This window comes from Takifugu rubripes, chromosome 14 (assembly GCF_901000725.2).
Source record: "Takifugu rubripes chromosome 14, fTakRub1.2, whole genome shotgun sequence".
Lineage (NCBI taxonomy): Eukaryota > Metazoa > Chordata > Actinopteri > Tetraodontiformes > Tetraodontidae > Takifugu > Takifugu rubripes.
This window is the reverse complement of record NC_042298.1, coordinates 2571735-2592579: the sequence shown is the minus strand read 5'-3', so window position 1 is coordinate 2592579 and position 20845 is coordinate 2571735. Positions and strand designations below refer to the sequence as shown.

The window sequence follows — 20845 nt, the reverse complement described above, 5'->3', positions numbered from 1 at the left end:
CTGTGTGGGTTTTACAGATGTGGCCTGCTCTTATATGTAAATCCATGCTCTGATGAGTGGCCTGTATCGTTTTCTGCCACTGTCATGCATCTACCTGTGTAAGTAATCCATTTATACCCAGAGGAGAATGCTATTCTACAGTACCTTAGTGAAAACATGCAAGCACACATGCTTTTCACCTAGAACTCACCCTGTATTTTGTCTTGCTCTCTGCTACATGACTAAGTTCATTTTGACCTATCTGATGCAGTAGAAGTGGTATTTGCCAAAGTTTATTGTTTCATTAAAATAGAATTTCCTCACAACAAATGTTCTTGGGAACATTCTGAAATATGCAGATTGTACAATTAATATGGAAAATGTAATCTATTCCTGATTGACACACTATAATTGGTCTTCTTTTGATCTCGCTGCATCATTCACCTTAATGGATTTGTCTCCTAACAACCTTTTCTTTTAATATGGGATGTTGTCTAGGTCCATGCGTCTTCTCCACAATGCACTTTTTTTGTATATATGTGTAGATTTATTTTCTTTCAGACAGTGTAATTATTTAAATATCATTGTACCTTCAAAATTGAAATAAAATCTAATGATGTATCATTGTGGTGCACACATGGGAAACCACTGTCACTGTGTTGGTCACCTCTTCTGGTTTATTTTAACCTTTTCACCTGAGGATCGTTGACTTGGTGGATTATTCTTTCATTAACTAGCACACTGTGACTGAGATGCCACCGCCCTGTGTCAAAGTTCAACATATATAACCCCTATAGGACATAATGGACTGGTCTCCAGTCAAACCAGTCAAACGTCACTGATGTGGGAGCCAGCAGGTGTGCACAATTGCTGATTAGGACCAGGCCAGATGCGCGATCCCGCTCTCTGCTCGCTCCCGCGTCAGGTAACGTTAAGCTCCATCAATTTACAACTTTTGTTTAAGTTTTATTAAAAACGACGAATACGAAGTATAATTACTTCTAAAACGTGACTTTAAACGTGATAAATGTTTAATTACGCTCCTGCTTTATTTGACTTTCAGGCGTGTAGTTGGGCAACATTTAAGCTAGCTTAACTGCGGTTTTCCTCTTATGTTTATCGACAATCAAGGATAATAGTTGATTAAATGTTGGCCTCAGTGGGCAGCTTGTTAATGTTTACCAACACTGGGTCACTGAGATTAGTAATTCTAAAATCCGATAAACCTTTCTTGGCTCCTTTACAGTCCATTTATGGACTTTAGAGAGTGTTTTCTTTGCTATTTGTGGCTCCCTACCGGTTCTAATTATAGCTGTAACGCTGAGGGGCCTCACAGATAATCTGCCCCATCAGATGAGGGGCAGCAGTTTTCATCAGAAAACTCTCTACCACGATCCCAGAGAGGACCAACAAAAAGAGGCTTCAATCTAAAAGGACAACTCTTTTCACCAGGGACACCTTCATAAAATCTGAGGAACTCCAAAGTTAAAACTGCTGAGTCAAAGCTTCATACTTTTAGACAGGGTCATATTTGGTGCATCAAACATGACCACAATGAATGAGATTTACTGAGGTCAACTAACAAACATCAAGCATCATTGACTCGCTGTTCCAAACCATGCACATGAATGAAAGACGGGAACTAGTGAGGTTATTGTTCTAAACTGATATTTTGTAGAAATGGTGTGTGGTCCACTGGGAGGACCCTCAGCCTGTCCTTGTGCCCCGTTGGGGTGTGTTCGGCTGTCTGTGCTACTCTGTGCTACTCCTGACTGCAGCATTATTCACATATCCAGTAACCTGCACAGAGGAAGGAAAGATGTTTGGAAAAGATCTGCACAGTTAATAAAAAAACCCAAACCTTACCTTAAAAAGACCTCACTGTTATAACAACCTCCATTGATAATTGGTTTCTGTGCAGGTCTGAAAGATTTGAGGTATTTGCACATTGTCTCTCTTGTTGGATTAGATATTTACAAGCAGTGTTTATTGCTGCTAGTTTTACTATGCCCCTCACAAGCTTAATTGATATTTGGCTATTTGTGCTCCAGAGCATTCATTACTTCATGTCTGTAGTTAAAATGGTCCTGTAGTTTATAGGTCCAGAGGTTATAGATTATGCAGAAATAGCATAGGTCTTCTGGAGGTTATAGTCCGGTGTCGCTGCACTACTCCAGTGTCAGGATCAGGTGTCGACATCTTTGTGTAGTGCACGAGGCTGTGTCATCAGAGAGTGACAGTGGCAGAGGAGTCAAAAGCAACAGTGTAACTACAAAGTGCTGCAATTTTGTGCCATTTTCGGATGAGTCTCAGCTCATGTTCTTGATGAGGCGCAGGACTTTAATACTGCCGTTTTCTCCTGCATGTTGGCCTCCTGTCATTCCGCTCTACTTCTCACTTTTCGGTTAATACAAGGCGGTCTCACGAATCCCCAATAAAAGGAGGACTTTGGGTGCTAAGCAACAGTGAATGCTAACTCTGGAGTGGCAGGCCAGGGCCACTCCCCCAGTCCCAGGCCCAGCATAGATAAGGAAACGTGTTGCTCTCTGCCTTGCTTGCTTTGTAAACTCAGGAATAGAGCCCTGCACCGAGCAGAGTCCTCGAGGACCTTGACATGGGAGCGGCGTGCAGCCAGCCAGGTGTCTGATGTCGTGCACACAGGCTGACAGGAGCGACTGCTGATCCATGACCACAGTAGATTAAAGGGACTAAGGTAGAATATCTCAGGGTGAGGAATCAGATGCCTGCACACGAGGCTCTGTTACACTGCCTGTTATGTTACTGACGCTCCGTTGACTGTGAAACCGTGGGGGTAGGAGCAGGGCTGTCAGGCTAAAGCAGACTTGTGCAGCATTCCCTACAAGTCAGATGGATTTAGCGCTTCGAAAGAAAAGCAGAAATGGGTTTGTTGCTCGGGGCAAAATGAGCCGAGTGAACCTCCGGAAGAGTTCTGGCTCACTGCTACAGGAGACACCGCCGACTGTGGGGTTTTTTTAAACTCACTTTGTGTAGAAAATCATTTGTTTTAATTCATGCTTTTTTGGCAAAGGTAAGTGCAGAAACCTGCTTCTTTTTTTTAAGTTCCTTTTGCCATTTAGGCACTATAGTTTGACAATATATTTTAATTAAAGTTTGTTCTTTGACAGTTGTGACCTGTGGAGGTTTGCTGAAGCGGTTTAGAACACTGGATTTGATATTTAGATGTAAGAATTAGCATTAAGTTTTCTCTGGCAGCACTTATGATACTACGTTAGGTAACGTCGCAAAGTCCTTGACGTTTGTAGGTTTTTTAGGGAAAGAAAGTGGCACGCAACTGTTGAATAAAGTAAGGGCTTATTTTTGCTCCTAAAAAATGAAATGCTGGATTCTATTTTGATGTGACCAAAACTAACCAGCTTTCATTTGTTTGCCCAAAGAATACAGTAGCCAAATGTTTGCCACTCAAAAATGTGAAGCCCGTAATGTGCTGCGTGGTGTAAACTGGACCCTGTCGTCTCCGTTTAGGTATTTGGAAATCATGTGAACCATAGGATGGGCTACTGTATTTGAGCCTCGTCACCATGCAAAGCTGTGTTTTAGCTTAGCTGTATGGCTAAAAGACAAGATGCTAATTCAGTGTAAAAAACACAACCTTTGATCCTCTTTACAGATGTTGCCAGTTCAGGAGTTTGCTGGATTTAGAGCGCAGCTTATCGATTGTGAGACAAGTAGCCCAAGAAACATCAGAAATGTCTAATAAGACTTTCAACATCTCCATGAATCAAGTTGATTGCCCGCGTCCGTCGCTGCAGCTGGCCCTCGCATCTGATGACCATTACAGGGAGTTAATTTCCCCTTCGCCTGACTCGCCACACGACTGGACTTCAAGTCAGAGGGAAGTGGCCAACATGCAAGCGTGCCCTCTCAGCAAAGATTCCCCTGATGAGAACCTCAACCCCAGCCGCTCGCCGCAGGGAAACCTCCTCTGCAGTGTGAGCACAAACCTAAACCAAACCTTTATCGCCACACCTGTGGAGGGAAGTCTGCACTTCTGGAATGCGAACTTGACCCCTGAGTGCAATCACGAGACGGGATTAGAGATAAAACAGGCTTTCCATAAGTACACGGACAATGGAAGAAATGGTAACACGATGTCTCCGGACTCAACCAGAGGTGAAGGCCTAGCGGGTTTCTGCGAGGCCTCTTGTAGAGGGTCTACCGGAAATGGGTGCTGCTCCCTGAGCTCTGAGGAAATGATAGTAAGGAGCAACAGTTTTGGTCTGGAAGACCGCTCTGCTTTGGTGGTGTCATCACTGGAGGATTCACCAATGTGTGTAGCTGCTGGCTGTCAAGTATTGGCTGCTGACTCTCCGTTAAGTGAGGGAGACAGTTCCCCAGGAAAGGTGAGTGAGGCGCAGACCGGCCACCCAAGTCTGGGTCTGACTTTCACTCAGGCAGAGCTCCCTACTGTGGAAAATGAAGTGGCAACAGAGGCTCCTGTAGATCTGCCCAGTGAGAAAGAATGTCTTTTCATGACCTTTGTCTGTGAACCCTCCCCTGTAGACCTTGGAAAAGGGGCTCAGTTTCCAAGTAAATCAGAGGTGCTTTGCCCCACATCAGTTACACCAGAACAAGGCAAGGCTGTCCTGCCCGCTCCATCCACTGCTGAGGGCACTAATAATATATACACGTCTACTCCAATACAAGATGTAGATAACAAGACACCCAGCCTACCTTCCTTTTCAGGGTCTCCTGGATCTGGAAATGCTGCTCATCCCATTGAACAGCAGCGATTGTCTGCAGCATCCAAGCATATATCTGATCAACTACCCCCTTCAGAAGGCAAGATCAGGAAACTGCAGCTTAAGAAATTTCCCAAAACAGACTTCAGCAATATAAAATCAAAGGTGGTAACAAGAAATTCACCCCAGATGAAAACAGGCCCAGTATCAGAATACAAAGCACCCAAATCTAATATGGACAACAAGCATGTTGAAGGCAGGAGAGGGGGAACCATCAGGATTAGTCCTGCCAAAGCGAGAGGCACCCCACTTGCATCTACTACCACTAAAACAATAAAGGATGCTCAGAAGGGGCAAGTGGCTTCTCATTTGGATCTGAAAATAATGTCTCCATCTGGGCATTCGGCTCTGGAACAGGACAAGAATGGACCAGAGCTGCCTTGTCAAAGCCCACTTCAAGATAAGTATGCTTCAGCAGGCCAGTGCGGGAATGCACGCACGGAAACAGAACATTTAGTCCCGTGCCAAGCGGCAGATGCAGCAACACACCATGCTGGCAACCAGACCTGCCTCTCATCCCGAGAGAAATCCCCTGATGGGAGTGGCCAAACTGATCCCAGACCGACTCCGAAAAAGCATGTGTCAAACAAAATTGAGGCCAGATCAGGCTCAGCGTTGGGTCGGATCAAGCCTTCATTCTTCAAGACACGGCTTCGCTGCTCTTCAGAGACATCCTCATCCTTATCGCGGCCACCTAAAGAGAAAAAGATTAATGTAAGACTCTCAAATAGCTTTTGCGTTCCTACCCCGACCAATCGTACAGACCTGACTGCTTCCCAGGATAAACAGGCCACGCGGGCTGAAGACAAAAAGGTACAGGAAAAGCTAAAAAGAGGAGCAAAGAAGATCAGCCTGATTGTGAGTAGGAACCTGTTACTGTCTAAATTGAAATGATGGCTGGAATTCATGACATGGTTTCACAGTTGCTCTTTTTGCAGGCAGCATCCAGCAAGTTGGCAAAGTTAAAATGGGATGAGAGTAAGACTAAACTCTGGGACCGGCCCTCTCCAAGGCCAACAAGAGAATCACCCCATTTAAAAGCTCCAGCTGCCAGACCCAGAACAGTGACTCTCCCACCCAGAGAGAGGCAGACAACCCTGGGCAAAGATGAATGCAGGACCTCCAAACCTGTCACCGCCCCCCCGTCCCAGCAAAAGCCTTCAAGTAAGACTCAGCGTAGCATAGCAGCCTTAACTACTGTGCAAATATAGTCTGTTTTCTTGTTGAAGAGGTAAAAGGAGCTTCACATGTTACAGCATGTAATAACATGACTCGCTCTAAAAGTAAAGTTTTACTTAATCTGTATCTCAACAGGGAAAATGTAAACCTGAATAAACAAACCACATACTTGCTTATGCATCTATATGTTGTTTGACCTGCTTTTAATTAAACAGAGAGATAATGATCGATATATTTGCTGTTGTGGAACCAGCATTTAGTATTGGATTATATTTGGAAACAAGTAAAGTTGGAAAGCAAAGTAGCTGACATGTGTTTTGTCTTTTGCACAGAACACGACAGCAAGTTTGTGGAAATAGGCAATATTTATGAGGCTTTTGGCCTCATAAATGCCTGACAAATGACTTATTGTACCAAGAATATTATACATGAGAACCAGATGGGTTTTGTTTGTTTTGTTGTTTGATTTTCGATGCCAACGCACAAAACATATCTGCATAATGATTCAAGAAGACTAAAGTTGCACTTTGTGAGGCACCAGTGTCATCTTAATGTATTCATGTAGTAGTCCAAAACCAGTGTTTTATATATTGGGTATCATTAAAATATTGAACTCTGCAAGGAAAAACTTTTGGGGGGGGTGGAGTGCATTTTCCAGATGGGTGGTTTTGTGCTTCAGCTCCTGTTGTGTCAGCTCATGAGTGTCTGTAGTGACTCAGTGTCCACAGTAGGGGGCGACATTGACCAGGGCCTCGAATCAACCAATGCCTTCGTGTCCATCAGGGGCAATAATGTTTACAGATTTCAGCTGGGGCTGTCAGGGCATAAAGAGCCGCCTCCCGCACTACTTTTCATATTGAGAGGACATTCTGATGTGCACAATTTGAAATTTTTTCAACCCTTTTCATTAAGAGTTTCAGCAGTGTTTTTAAAAGGACATCCAGCTTGAATCTTTTATTAGTAACTTTCCCTTGGTGTTTTACCAAAATGTGTAATATAACAGTTGTTTTAGATTCAGCATGTGTTTTAATATAAATGAAAAAAAAAACAAGCACAAACAAAACGTGATATTGAAATACTCTCTCATAGTACCTGAATGTGCCAGCCATTACAGCACCTTAAATATGACCTCAAATATTTTGCTCTCTGCTTTATCCCAGGTAATCAGAAAGCAAAGGTAGGCTGGCAGCCGTCATTTGGAGCTACAAGTATTAAGCCCAAACTGAATGGATCCCTTCCTCCTCCGACTCCCACTCGCACCTCTATAATGGGCCTCCCTCGCACTCCTGCTTACAGACGCAAGACCCTGCAAGACGCTAAGCTGAGTGAAGGTATTCACAGTGTCCTTTTTAACAAAAGCTAAAATTTACAATGTAGTTTATCTTCAGTAGCTACAGGCTTCATATGTGGTATGAAGTCAAGTGCGCAGCATGCTTTCCATGTCAGGACACATTAATTTAGTTTGAAGGGCACATCAGGGCAGAGGTGGGGAGGAGCCTGAGCTTTGAATGGTGACCTACTTCAGACCGAGGATGGCTTGAATCTCTCCCTCAAGAAATCTCCTGCAGGCAAAACCCATTTTAATTATGAAAAGAGTGCAGGTTTAATGCACCAAACTCTGTGTTTGCTACCAATGTAGTGTAGAGGTATTTCCATTTTTTTTATTTACACTTTTGGATGTTGAGCGTGTCTCTAAATGCCTTCACTAGCATGCACATCTATGATTGGCTGAAAGGACCTACTTTCCAATCGCCCCCCCATTTTGGTTCTCATGGCAACCTGGTCTATTCCACTCTAGTTCACACAAAGTGTTGCCTGGGGGACAGTGTCCAGACATAAACAACAGCCAATGTCATTTGAACAGCAGAAAAGGAGCAGTCTCCCTATTTTCATCTTAGTTAAAAGCCAATGGCTGATTTTATGGGACTTCGAAGCTGCACTTGGACTGAATATCCAGCTCACCTGGTCCACAACTCTTCTTCTGTTACTCGGGACCACACAGCATCCAGCTGTGATCTTACACTCTTGACATGCCTACTGATTGGTTCCTATCGATTTTGTATCATACCTTTGTTGGCTGCTATTAATGGAGAGGAGAAAATGCTTTGGAGAAGTAAGTGACTTTCAGAGATAATTCTTGTGCCTGGTTGACTGGTTCTGCTGTGATTTTGACCTAAAGTAGAAATTTGTCAGTAAAAATCTTTGTAAATTGGTTCTGATTTTGCCCCTTTGGCACAAAACATAAATGTGATTTACCAATTAGCAGAGGTGTGTTTGTGTATACATATACAGACACACACTTATATATTTTATTTTTTTCTTCAGCGGTTTCTGGTGGAGCTGGACAGAAACAAAACCCTTTAAAAACCGTTGTGCCAAAAGCGAGGAACTTAACGCCTTCAAAACACACCGGACAATGTAAGACCATCTCTGCGCACACGGAAACACTTTAATTTGATTTAAAGTGCAACAACCTTCCTAGTGTCGATGAAAACCCAGCCCCTATTTAATGTTTTCCTGTCTGTAACAGCTTCAACCCCGACATGCAAACCTGCTGTTCCTGTCAGCAAAGCAGCTTACAGTTCCACAGCCAGTCCCTGGAAAAGGACCAGTTCAGGGAGATTTACTGGGCTACCTTTTTGTGGGCATGGTAAGTTTTTATGTGTCTTACAGTAGTTTTGTTACTCCTGATTCATTCATAAATACGAGCTGTAATACCCGGTGTTTTTTAAGCTTTATAAAGCAATGAGTTTGGTGTCAGACTATGTTGGGCTGCTGTGTGTTTGACACTTCACATCTTGGTGTTTGTAACCTGTTTTCTAGTATTGTTCAGAACGCGGCTGTGCTGGGTCAGCTTGGGGAGAATAGATGGTTCTGTGAGAGCTGAGAACATACGTGTGCAGACCTGGGATACACAGTAGTGTAAATTCATATTTCTCAGTCACGTGAGGCACAGACGTCGCTAGGAGACGAATCACTGTCGGTTTGGGCTCCCAGTGTGTATTCAGCTCCTATTGGTGGGAGCTGCTGTTTGTCCCTCCCACTTCCTCTCTCCCCACTGCTGCTGATCCTGGCTCAGCCTCAGCGCTGCCACCATCCAGCTGGGGGATGCTGCTTTGCCCTTCAGTGAGAGATTCTTGTTTGTTGAATAGATGAATCCAGGCTTTACCAAGAGGATTAAGGGATTTTGACTTTATTTTTTCCCCCGTCAGATCTGTGCCACAACACACCAGCCTAGATTTTAGAGCTGGAAGGACATTTTGACAACTGCTTTACTGGATGCTTTTGCTCTTGTTTTCTTTTAAGGCTTTCAGATCCATGACACACTTTCTGCTTTTTTAGCATATTTGATTCAGTCCTTCTGTCATTTCAGCCATGGTGCACATGTAGACCATGTATTTTATAGACAGTTTTTAGTTTTAGCATTTGGACACTTTTTTCATCCTCCTTTTGATTTCTTTTCTTTCTAAATCTTTTAGCAGTTGTGCTTTGTTATTGAGAGATGTTATGGGCTCCAAAGCTTTCCCTCTCCAACATCCATGTGCGTCTAACGGCCAAAGGTTTGCTCCGCATTCAGCTGCTCTCTGGATGCAGGGAGAACACTGTGGTTTTTCAAACAGGTCTGTTATTTCTGTTTAAATTAATTCACGATTGCTTGGTGTAAATGCATATTAAATTTGTGACGATTCAAACCAAAGCTCGCAGCACTTTCCCTGCGGTGTTTCTGAGATCTATTTTTAGCACGAGATGTTTACTAGCTGGTGAAACCGGAGGTTCATCTTTCATTTTCCTCTGTCAGTCGCTAAAACGTTATCCTGGGAAGAAGCACTTGTTAAAACTTCCAATCTTCAATTTTGGATTTTTTTCCCAGCTTTTGTCAGTTTTATTAATAATTAATTGTTTAACAGATTTGACAACGCCCTTTTATATACCTTTAAATCCTGTTATTTTGCTCTTCCACTTGACACCAAATATTTAAATCTGAACTGTTCCAGGGTTATTTTCACTCCTGGTCTCTAGGTTGAGTCTTCCTAGGAAAGTAGCACAAGCCTGTCATAATGGCCTACTTTCTCCTCTATACACAAACCTGAAGGATTTTTATGTTTGTTTATTTTAAAGGTTTTTAATTAAATACATAAACCAGGTTTTTAGTAGCAGTTGTGATTGATGCGTGTTTGAGATGAACGTTGCAGTAACTGTAATAAACAATCAGAACAAGTGGTTGATTGTGAGGGGTCTGGTCCCCTGTGCTATGGTGTGATGTCCCCTTGTCAAATACTGGTGACCAGTTCTTTCCAAGTGCTTGGTTTAAAAATGCAAAGTCTTTCAGTCTGGGTGCTTTTATAAGAGAGCGGCAGCTTTATGACATGGGAGTCCAACTCATTCTGTCATAGAGCAAACAGAAAAAAAAAACAACTATTAATTTAAGAAGGTTATAGAGTTGTTTGTTAATAAGGAGAAATTAAACTGTGCAGGTTATGTATGCCTTTCATATTGAATGAGGAACTAGTCAACTGGTGACCTTTTTTAAAGGACACGGATGGTAGCTATGGAAAAATAAACACAAAAGAAATATTGTCCTCTAGTTCCTTCTAATATGGACGTGTTTGCCTTACGTTCTTCTAGGATCTTTCCAGTATGGCCAAAAGACAGCAAATATTCGTTAAACGCAACAGCTTCATCAGGTTAATGATAATCTGGTTTTGTTAAGTGGACCAACGTGTGTCAAAGTATTTAAAACTCAGCAGAAAGACTCATTCTAACATATTTTATTGTATCTCTTTGTGCCACCAACAGGGGGCAGCTTGCTTTTTAGAAACCCCTTTGGTGCAACTTCTTTTTTTTAATTTAAAACAAACAGTGCTGCCTAACATGAGTTAATGGCTAAAAGAATGTGGCTGTTTGTTTCAAAAGTTTAAGAATAGTTTAATGATCAAGCTTTTAATCTTGAATGTTCTTCAGTAGTGAATCATCTCCACATGAGAATATTAAAATCAGTTGGTGTTGGCCTTTGAATTTGTGTACTGATTAAAAGTAATGGTATACAAGTTTGATAGTCTGGTGTTAGCTGTACAATCAATCCACACTCTGTGTTATTTGGTGTGTGTCTTGAGGGTTGTGGTGTTTTACACTGAGCTATTTACATAATCTCTGGCACACAAAAGCAGCCTTTCAAAGCATCAGGAAAGACATGTTGTTGAGAGGAAATGCACTCTTGATTGGAACTATGACTAGGGAATCTAAATTTAACCTGAATATGCTCCAGGGTGTGTAGTTTATAAATAACCTGATAATACATTTCATGGACAAGTGTATTTCTCTCTTACTGCCATGTTTATATAATCATGTAGTCCTGACTTCAACTAATCATGATGTGGAAGGTTTTATTCCGAAGGCCTATAGAAATTTCCCACTTAAGATAGAAATGAATGCTATACATTAACAGCATTCCACGAATCACATTATCTTACATCCCATAAATAAAGCTCTTAATTCATTTACACTATTGGCGTTTGTTCTACTCTTATTTAGCTCTAGCAGCAGCCACTCTGTCCACACTATGGCACAATTTCCACTAGTTGGTATTCCTAATATCTGTCACACTATCTCCACAGTAGTGTTGCGTAACACTTTGGACTCCCCTCAGGAACCGCGTTGGTTGAATTTAGCATCGTTGTTCGTGTGTCGAAACAAAGAATACATTGGAAATGTTACTGCTGTGGATGTATATACTGTATATAAAGCTATGCTGTAAAGCCAAACTAGACATTTGTCCCTGAAGAGTCGAGTCTGAAGAGTATTTTAAATCATGTCTGAGGATTTTGACAGAGGGCAGCAGGGGGCTTCGTCACACCAGCTGATTGGACAGAATATTTCCATACCAGAAAAAGATCCAAGGCTTTTGATACCGGAGCTGCTTATAATTATGACTGTGGCAGTCCACGAGGTAGTAGAATGCTGCAGTCTGACCCGATACAGTGGCCATGGAGGGGGGTGTGATGACCCTCAGTGTCGTCACTACACTCAATTCTTGTTCTTTCACAGTGGACAAGAGCAAAGCCAAGGCCAGCTCACGGCAACAAACTCCTCAGCAGCCAGCGACGCTACCCAACCAGGCTAATGGACCTCCGGATGTGGTACCAGGGAGCTCGTCCAGCGGTCAGAAAAGGGCCCAGAGCATCCAGCAGGTCAAGGGGCTCCTGGCAGCAAGTAACTGCAGATTCGAGGCATTTGCTGTGGCCCTGCAGCACTGGATGGCAAAGGTTAGTGCCTGGCTTTTGTTTGTGTCAGGGAAAGCTGTTGACCCCGAAACCTATTTAACTAAACTTTATTCAGACTGAAACACAAACGGTGACCCCTGCTACCCAAACATCTACCCAACACCCTCAAAATCTGTTCATTGTACAAGGCGAACGCGTCTCTTAACGTGCACAGTAATAACAGGGGTGCACCATGTCCCACAAAGAGTAACCCAAGTGTATTTGGATTAAAGGAATTCATTTCACGTTAAAAATAACTGTTTGCATTTAAAGTTGCTTTTATAGTCAAGGAGGACTCTCAAAGGTTTGAGAGTTATGTTTGCTTAAGCTTGCCGTTTGCTTTGGATCTGTTTTATTAGCAGTGTCATCTGGTTGGCTGATTGTGGGAGTTTGATGCCCAGAGGGATTATTCCTCTCACGCTGCATCACCTTTCTGCAGAGCCCAACCTTCATTCTTGTTCAGCGAAACAAATGAAAATATGTATAGTGCAATGCAGTCAATAACAAATGAGGCCATTAATGCTGTTTACAGTCCCACATCATTGGAACTAGAGGCTCCCCACATTAATACACATAAATACATCATCACCCCTTTGCATTATATTTACAGTAGTAATATTGGAGATGATTAACTATGCATTAGTTCTGCTATACTCTTGGGCTCATTCTTTTGCTTATTTGGGTCATTTTATGCCACATACACACTAAACAATTCAGTGCGGTTTATTTCAGTTTGAATTGGTCAAAATGAAAAAGGGACCATCTAAAACTAATTGACAAGGCAGGATAAATGTTTGTATGTTAGGACGTGACATTTGTTGTTTGTCCAACACTCATCGTATCCAAAAATATTATGAGGTCATCAGATTTCAACAGCTAACTGTCTGCTGACCTTGATCCTGCCCTTTTGGGAGAACTGATCAAGTGGCCTAATGTGCAGACAACATGTCCTGTAGGGTTTTCCTGTGAGGTCATTGGAAACTTTTATCCCTCTCCTGTTCTATTGGACCTGTTCTGATGCTGTTGCATAAGCATCAGGAGCAAATGCATCTGAGCATCTGATGCTGACATTAAGGTGTTGCAGAGCAGAATAGCATGGTTCTGGAGCAATGCTTTCAGCTACCTAGTGTCCATCAGCCACATTGGTGTGTGTGTGTGTGAGAGAGAGAGAGAGATTATAACACACTTATTACTGCTGTTTGAGTCTGTCACTACCTATGTTGGTTTTGGTTTGAACGTCGCAGTAAGTTCCATGGTCCTGGTGGATTTTGCCGCAGCTAATTGAAAGCTGTGGTTGGCTCTGTTATTTGTTGCCTAACAGTAATACAAGTGCATGTATTTATGTTTTCAGCATGTTGTGTAGAACAAGAAATCCATTTAATCCAACGTCAATAAAACCGATTCCTCAGGGCAAACATGAAACCTTTGGCTAGCAGAATGTTCGACGCACGGAGAAAGATGGATCCTGTATATTTATTTTCTCCCGAACAGCAGCACAGTAAATCACGTGACACCAGCGTGTGCATGACCGTAGAGTGGGATCCATACATGAGCTAAAGAGGTAGTGATCAGCTTCTCACTCCTTTTTATAATAAAACCTATTTAAATTGAAACTCATGGCCACATCAACAACTGAATGTCACTGAGAGGTGCAGTAACTTTAATGGGATTAAGAACTGCTGCCCAACCATTCTGGGATTAATTTAAAGCTTTTGAGCCCATTCCATTATTATATACAGGTATTACACTATTCCTAGCCTCAGCAGACACCAGGCCAGTAGTAAATAAGGGATTTTAGAGTGAATAATTTCCCTTTCAGTTTCGGTGAGCTTTTCCAAAGTGTTGGACTTCAGCTGTGCTACTGCTCATAAGGTTGAAATTTTAGGTATTTTAATTATGCAGTCACGCATCTAATTTATTTGACAAGTGCTCCTCTGCTTTGGAAGTCATCCCTAAAACCTGCAGGAACTTGAGAGTTCATTCCAGATGTTGGAAAACATTACTAAGATATTTGTGTGACAGCAGTGTGGTCTGTTACTGATGGATATATGATGTCATCATATAAACAAAGCCTGGAACATTTGTTAAAATCAACCAACAGCTTGTAGGATTGTAGGATTGTGGCCGTCTTTAACGCAAATATTTATCTAGTTGACAGTTGTGAAACACTGTGTCAGCGAGTCTTAAAACAGAACACAGATTATGTCAGCCTCACTCACTTTCAGATCCTGCTTTTTTACCCTATTAGTGGCCATATTATCTGACATATGAAAACCTTGTTTAAACATTTGGTAGAAAACATGAGGTTGTTTTGGATATCTGCACTGTGAAAAGGTTTATTATGAGTTTTAACCAGGAATGTAGGAAATAAAGCAGCGTGTTTCACTCTTATATTTCTCCTGACTGCAGTCAAAGAGACAAATGATGCAACTGATATGTTTTACTGGCATTTGTGGTGTTGGTGAAGAACAGAAGTCGTCATTGTGGAAACTGACTCAGGATTTCAACATGATACAGTTGAACTGGGTTTTGTAGTATAAATCCTGGTGTAGTTGTGCGTGGCTCTCTGTGTGGATGTGTGTGAGATCACTGGACTTGGACATACTCGGTCTCAGAAAATGATTCCAACCTCACTTTCCTGAACAGTTTCTGAAGAAATCGACTTGATAGTAATGAAATGGTCATTGATCTTAATCCAGTCTGAAGTTATTCTACACCTCAGGTGGTATCACTAGAAAGGAAGGTGTCGAGGGATATTTAATCACGATTATTTCCTCTCCCCTGCTGGCTTCATCAACCTGCAGAAGGCAAAAACATCTAGAGTCAACAAACGGGGAACACCACCCTTCTGTGTGACGCACACACGCACATCAAACAAATGTCTCATTAGTCAGAAGGCAGGAACGCAATTGAATCATTTTGTAAGATATTACATCCAGCCCATGTCAGATCCTGAGGCAGCGGCGCAGCAGTGTGGGGGATGGGGATAATCAGCCCCTCCGTATATCCTCTGGGGAGGTCGCTGCATAGCACAAGTACTTCTCCATCAGCCTGACGTCTGACAGCTCCGTAATGTATCTGTTTGCTCCTCTCACTGGCTGGCTGTGGTGCTGGTCTTAAAGTGACCTCACCTCTGCGCTGCTTGCGCTGCAGCCCGCCCCTTTGTTTTTTTAGGTGTAATACGGTAATACACGCTGCAGTCAGTCGCCACAGCCAGTGGAGCGGCTGTTTCAGTCCTGCCTCAGATGTAGTTAGAGCAGTCTGTGAAGAGGTGGTGGATCCACCTGGATTACCGTTTCCCCTGGAATTCTGCTCCCGGAACAGCTGTGGGGGCACTCCAACGTGCACGCCTCGCGCTGAGGCTGGATCATGGGCTGTACTGGGAGCAGAGAGTGTGTTAGCAGTCGCTGTGCTGGAGGGAAGGTAACTGTCCTCTATACTCTACGCTGTATTGATGTAAAGATACCGAACTGGAAAACAGTGCTATAGGATATGCTGATGTAAAGTGCTCACTCCTCTTTAACCTGCCTTACTTGATTACTTTGTGAGTAATGTCATCAGGCTGTATGATCAACAGATCCATCTGAAGGGGTCGGGGTATTGCTGCTGCATTGCAGCTCCCACTTCAGTAGAAAGCTGCATGTGAAGGAGCCCATCTGGCAGAAGATGTGGCAAAACTCAAGTCCGGAGTTGATATTCAAGTTTTCCTTAATCCACTTACGTCTTTCCCTTCATGTGCTATTCGTGTTTTTATATTTATTGTGCAAATATACTTTGCTCGAGGGGGGGGAAACACATGGTTTGGTTCAGGTTACGTTTGCAATATTATTTGCTTTGTTTCTTTGCAGCATGACGATGCTGCAAAACAGTGTCGGGATCTGTCCCAGGAGCTTGTCAACCTGCGGGGAGAGCTGGGTAAGCTAGTTCGCCATGACCACACTTTCGTCTTCAACTCTACTCTTCGTTCTATCCCACAGTGGCCATTACATTTGACTTACCTACGTGTGTTTTCCATAGCAGCACCATTTTTACATGGTGCTGCTATGAATTAGTTTAGTCTAACCATTTTCCTTTTATATATAAAGCGCTTATAGTGTTCTTTTGTTCACCTCAGAGCTTTTTTCCATCACGTCATCACTTTGCTGGACAGTGAGACCTGGATGTCTAACAGGCTTGTATGTTGTGTAGAGGCTGTTGGGCTGACCTCTGGTCCCAACAAGAGCTGGGCTGAAATGCCACCCAGCCTGTGACCTTGTGAAGCTTGTGACACTTGAGCATGCTTAACGTCCAGCCTGTCAACCAGCAGCCGCCCTCATGCACAGCTTTTATCTCCCACTGAAGGCAGCAGCAATGTGGCTCCTCCCTCACAGCCTCGAGACTTCCACATGACTGCTCTTAGACCCTGAGTTCCATATCAGCCCCTACATACATTCTTCACATCAGGACGTCTGTAGGACCCACACTGTGTTACTAGACTATTAAATATGTGTTTGAGGTATTTGGAAATACCCATAACATTGTTTTTTGTGCAGAGTCAGTCACGTTTGCAATGATCTCACTCGTACATAAATATCAGTCCTGATGAAAACCACACCCAAACTCCTCTAAGATCGTCATCATCGTGACGTCGTCATCTCTATGCCATCTTTTCAAAAACAAAATGCAGCCGTCTAGCGAACCCCACGCTGTGGAGCTGGATCTTCTATCACTCCATATTCTGTACATTGAATCATGTGTTTAACTGCAGGCAGCATTGAAGATACACACTGTAGTCGACTCTCTGAGCAGCACAACATTATTCCACTAATCACACTCTATTAACATGTAGAAAAACAACAAATGTAGCCTCAATAATATAATAGAATTGCATCCAGAATGTTGTATAAGTATTGCCAACGAAAAGTAGTTAGGGCACTTACAAGCTCTGTAAACATTATTTAGCCTGTCAGGCTTCAAATATGTTTATGCAAACCACAATGTGAATTATTGGCATGAAACCGACAACGCATCACCACCTTTTCATTATGAAGAAGATATTACATATTGTCCATCTTTAAGTACAGCTTGTAAAATATAGCCGTAAAGATGCAAACCTGCCGTGTGATCCTCATCTTTGTCTGAGCTGGAGATGCTAAAAACAGCTCGTCATTGCTGGCTCTGACCACATTAACGTTACTCTGCACTACAGCTGCATAGTAGATTAGTAGGTTCTGATGTGCTGCCTCTGGCTGCCATGCACGAACTGCCAGGAAAATACATCACAATGTGCTGAAACCTTTTACTGCTTTAATCATAACAGCTGAATCTAGAAGATCAGTTAATATTTCTGTTCAAGCACAATGAGGATTATTCCATGAGTCTGTTGTTTCTGTCCCTCTCAACCGTGCCAGTCAGTGTATTCTGGTCACTCATTTGCATCAAATCATCACAACTCAATAGACAAACTGTTTGGCCACAGAACCACACTTTTCCCCTTGTTTATTTTGTCAATAATTCCAGGACATATGGATATTTCCCCTAAACTAAAAACTGGTCTGTTGTTTTCATTATGCAGTTTGCTCCGTCCAGTCATCAGAACTTCTGGAGAAGGAGAAGGAAGAGCTGCAGGCTGCCCTGGAGGAGGCGCTGCAGAACGTGCAGGAGCAGCACCAGAAGGACCTGGTCCAGCTGGAACAGAGACTGCAGGCCTTCTATCAGGCCGAATGGGACAAAGTCCATCAGTCCTACCAAGAAGAAGCCGATAAGTGCAAGGGTCTAATGCAACAGCAGGTTTGTCCCATGGCAGTTTGACATTGTTGGTGTTCTGATGTACATTCATATTCAATATATTGTCTTTAGTTCATACTGTGCCTTTGGAATCTTTTGGAATTTTTAGATGTGTTTATGTTGCTTGTTTATTCTGAGCTTCAGAAAAAGTGACAGAAACTGATGTTTTTAAAGATGGTGGAGCTTAAAGACAAACATGAAGCCATGAAGCAGGAACAGGAGAAGGCTCATTCAGAACAGCTGGAGGGTTTAAAACAGCAGTATGAAATATCGCTAGAAGGTAACTTGGTCCTGTGGTGGATAGATTTATTTTTCATGTTTCACTTGAATTTTAAGGTCACAGACCTTTGTTATACAGTTTTACATGTTAGAAATATTTCTGCATTCATATTTTTACCCTCTTTAGAGCTCAGCAAATCCTACAAACACCAGCTGCAGGATCTGGACAAAGATATGAGAGAAACTGAAGCTGCTTTATCTGTAAGTTGAACTTTACCAAACATTCATAAGAATGAAGAGCAAAGGAATGAGACTTTCTGTCCCTGCAGAGACAGATCGAAGAGCTGAATGTGCAGAACCAAGCTCTGCTGGAGAAGTTAAATTCAGAGGAGAACAGGAGGAAGTCCGCTGAAAAAAGTCAGGTACTCTTTTTGCTTACTATCCCTGAAAATGTATCTACTACGAGAGCAGATTTATAGCTGCAGCGACTACCAGGAGGATTCGTCTGTAATATTCCGACTGTGAGGATTATCGGATCCTTGATCTTCTGACTCGTGGCTTTTCCCAACAGAGAGACTCCCACACACTGTACCTGGAACAGGAGTTGGACAGCCTCAAAGTGGTTCTGGATATCAAAAACCAACAGCTCCACCAGCAGGAGAAGAAGTTGATGGAACTGGAAAAGCTGGTAAGATGAGGCGCAGATGGAAACAACTGTTGTCCTCGACTGTCCTGATTCCATTTTGTTTCTTTTCACTCCAGAAAGACAAAAATGTCAAGTTGGATGAGAGTCTTACGAAGGTCCAACAGGAGAATGAGCACCTCATAGCCCGCATGGACAGACACGCGGCACTCTCGAGGTAAGAGTCACCCTATAAATGTGTGTGTTGTTATGGAAACCAGAGTTTGAAGCGCCCCTCTGAGCCCTTTTCCAGCTGCTTTCATCTCATTCATGAAATTACTGCTGCACACGTTCTTTCCACTCCGAAGTGTTCCGTCTCTACGATGAATTCAGTCACTGAGGGTGACTACTGAATCACACACATAATCACACGTTGTCAAACTTGGAGTCACACAGAGCAGAAGCACAATAAAGGTCCCACACGTCTTCATTTCACTCAGTCTTTGTTCCAAACTGCAGCGCTGATGTTTGTGGAAGCTCCTGTTTGTGTTAAATGCAGTGAAGTGATTCCCAGGATTAATTGTTTTAAGATAACAGCTGGGTGTGAGTGAGTTTTTGTAAGAGCAGATGAACGTTGTTTCCCTCTAGCTGGTCTTATGAATCAGGTTTTTCTCAAATCTGTTGAACATCTGGGTGAACATGTGTTCTCGGTGCTCACCTGCTGTGCTGTTTGTGTAACAGACAACTGTCAACGGAACAAGCCGTGCTGCAGGAATCGCTCCAGAAGGAGTCAAAGGTCAACAAGCGGTTGTCGATGGAGAACGAGGAGCTCCTCTGGAAGCTTCACAACGGAGACTTGAGTAGCCCTCGCCGGACGTCCCCTACAGCCTCAGCCTCAGCCTCCCCCTCTCATGCCTTCAGCCTCCAATCACCTCGCAGCTCTGGCGTCTTCTCCAGCCCTCCTCTGTCTCCCAGATAACCCAAGCCTCCTGCTCCCAGTAAGCAGATCTCTTCTTTGGAGCAGCTCCCCTCCTGGAGTTATGAGCCAAGTTTGTTTCCATTTCGGTTCCCTCGGGACTGGATGAACTCTGACCCTTTGCATACGGGGACGGGAGAACGTAAAAGTTGCACAGACGCACTTGTTAAGCGCGGTCGCCTTGTTCTTTGCCTTTCATCTCTGCTGGCTCGGGTACGGAAAAGGAGAATCTCAGGACTTTGGAATGAATGAAAGCTTTTTTGTTAGTTTTCCATGTTGACAGAGGTGCATCTGCAGACATACTTGTGTACTACATGTCATTAAAATACTCATACTGTATACAGATGCTGGGGCTGCGCAGGGTTTCTGGACAGCCACGCAAAGTGAGATTAGCCAAGAGCTGAGGCGACTGTTCCTCACCACTTTATTTTATTTGAAATGTGTTTGAAATATGGGATCACCTGAGACTGTTCTATGGTGACACATCGAGATTATACTCCTGTCTGCACGGCCTCTCTCTACTGTATCTTCAGAATTCCTTTCTTCTATTTCTAAAAGGGTTTAATTTAAAGGTGTTTTTATTTCACATCCGTGTTTTCATGGGACCAATCCAAGTGTGCGTGCACGTTGTTCGTCTTGTTGACCCGTTAATAGATCTTCCCAATTCAGCTTTAAAGTCAGAGTGTTTGCAAACCCAGAAGCTTTACAGTATTTGTGTGTAAGATGCTCCCCGTTGGAAGCATCTCCAAAAAGATGAATTTGTCTGGAACTGGTCTTTTGACCCCTGTTAGAAATATGCAATAAAGTCTTGTATCAAAACTTCTATATTAAACTTTTATTTTAAGATCCGTGTGAATTGATTAAAGCTGTGGGTCTCCGAGGAAATCGGAGGGCCGCAAAGCTTGAACTCCTCAGTGTTTGTGAGTGTCGGATTTAAATTAATCCAAGGAAATTTTCTAAAGATTCAGCAGTAACCTCAGCAGATGGAAAGTGCAGCAGCAGAGTCCTGGTCTGGGCGTCGATCACATTCCTCATACGGAGAGCATTAGGACGCCCACCTGGC

At 43.0% G+C, this 20845-nt stretch overlaps 1 protein-coding gene across 4 annotated transcripts; it reads left to right on the top strand.

The window, feature by feature from the left end:
- The first annotated feature begins 784 nt into the window (after positions 1-784).
- On the top strand, positions 785-20628 carry mtus1a (microtubule associated tumor suppressor 1a). Of its 4 annotated transcripts, none has more exons than XM_011610410.2 (15): positions 785-904; positions 3629-5618; positions 5699-5924; positions 7100-7270; positions 8265-8357; positions 8470-8589; positions 11985-12202; positions 16048-16114; positions 17754-17968; positions 18140-18245; positions 18372-18445; positions 18514-18606; positions 18756-18872; positions 18947-19044; positions 19548-20628. In XM_011610410.2, exons 2-15 carry the CDS (start codon positions 3708-3710, stop codon positions 19783-19785), a joined length of 3747 nt encoding a protein of 1248 aa, XP_011608712.2. In that variant the 5' UTR covers positions 785-904; positions 3629-3707; the 3' UTR covers positions 19786-20628. The 4 variants fall into 4 exon arrangements, with proteins under 4 accessions (XP_011608712.2, XP_029702865.1, XP_029702864.1 ...); XM_029847005.1 differs by lacking the exon at positions 785-904 and adding an exon at positions 2544-2692; XM_029847004.1 differs by lacking the exon at positions 785-904 and adding an exon at positions 2552-3028.
- The last annotated feature ends 217 nt before the right edge of the window (positions 20629-20845 follow it).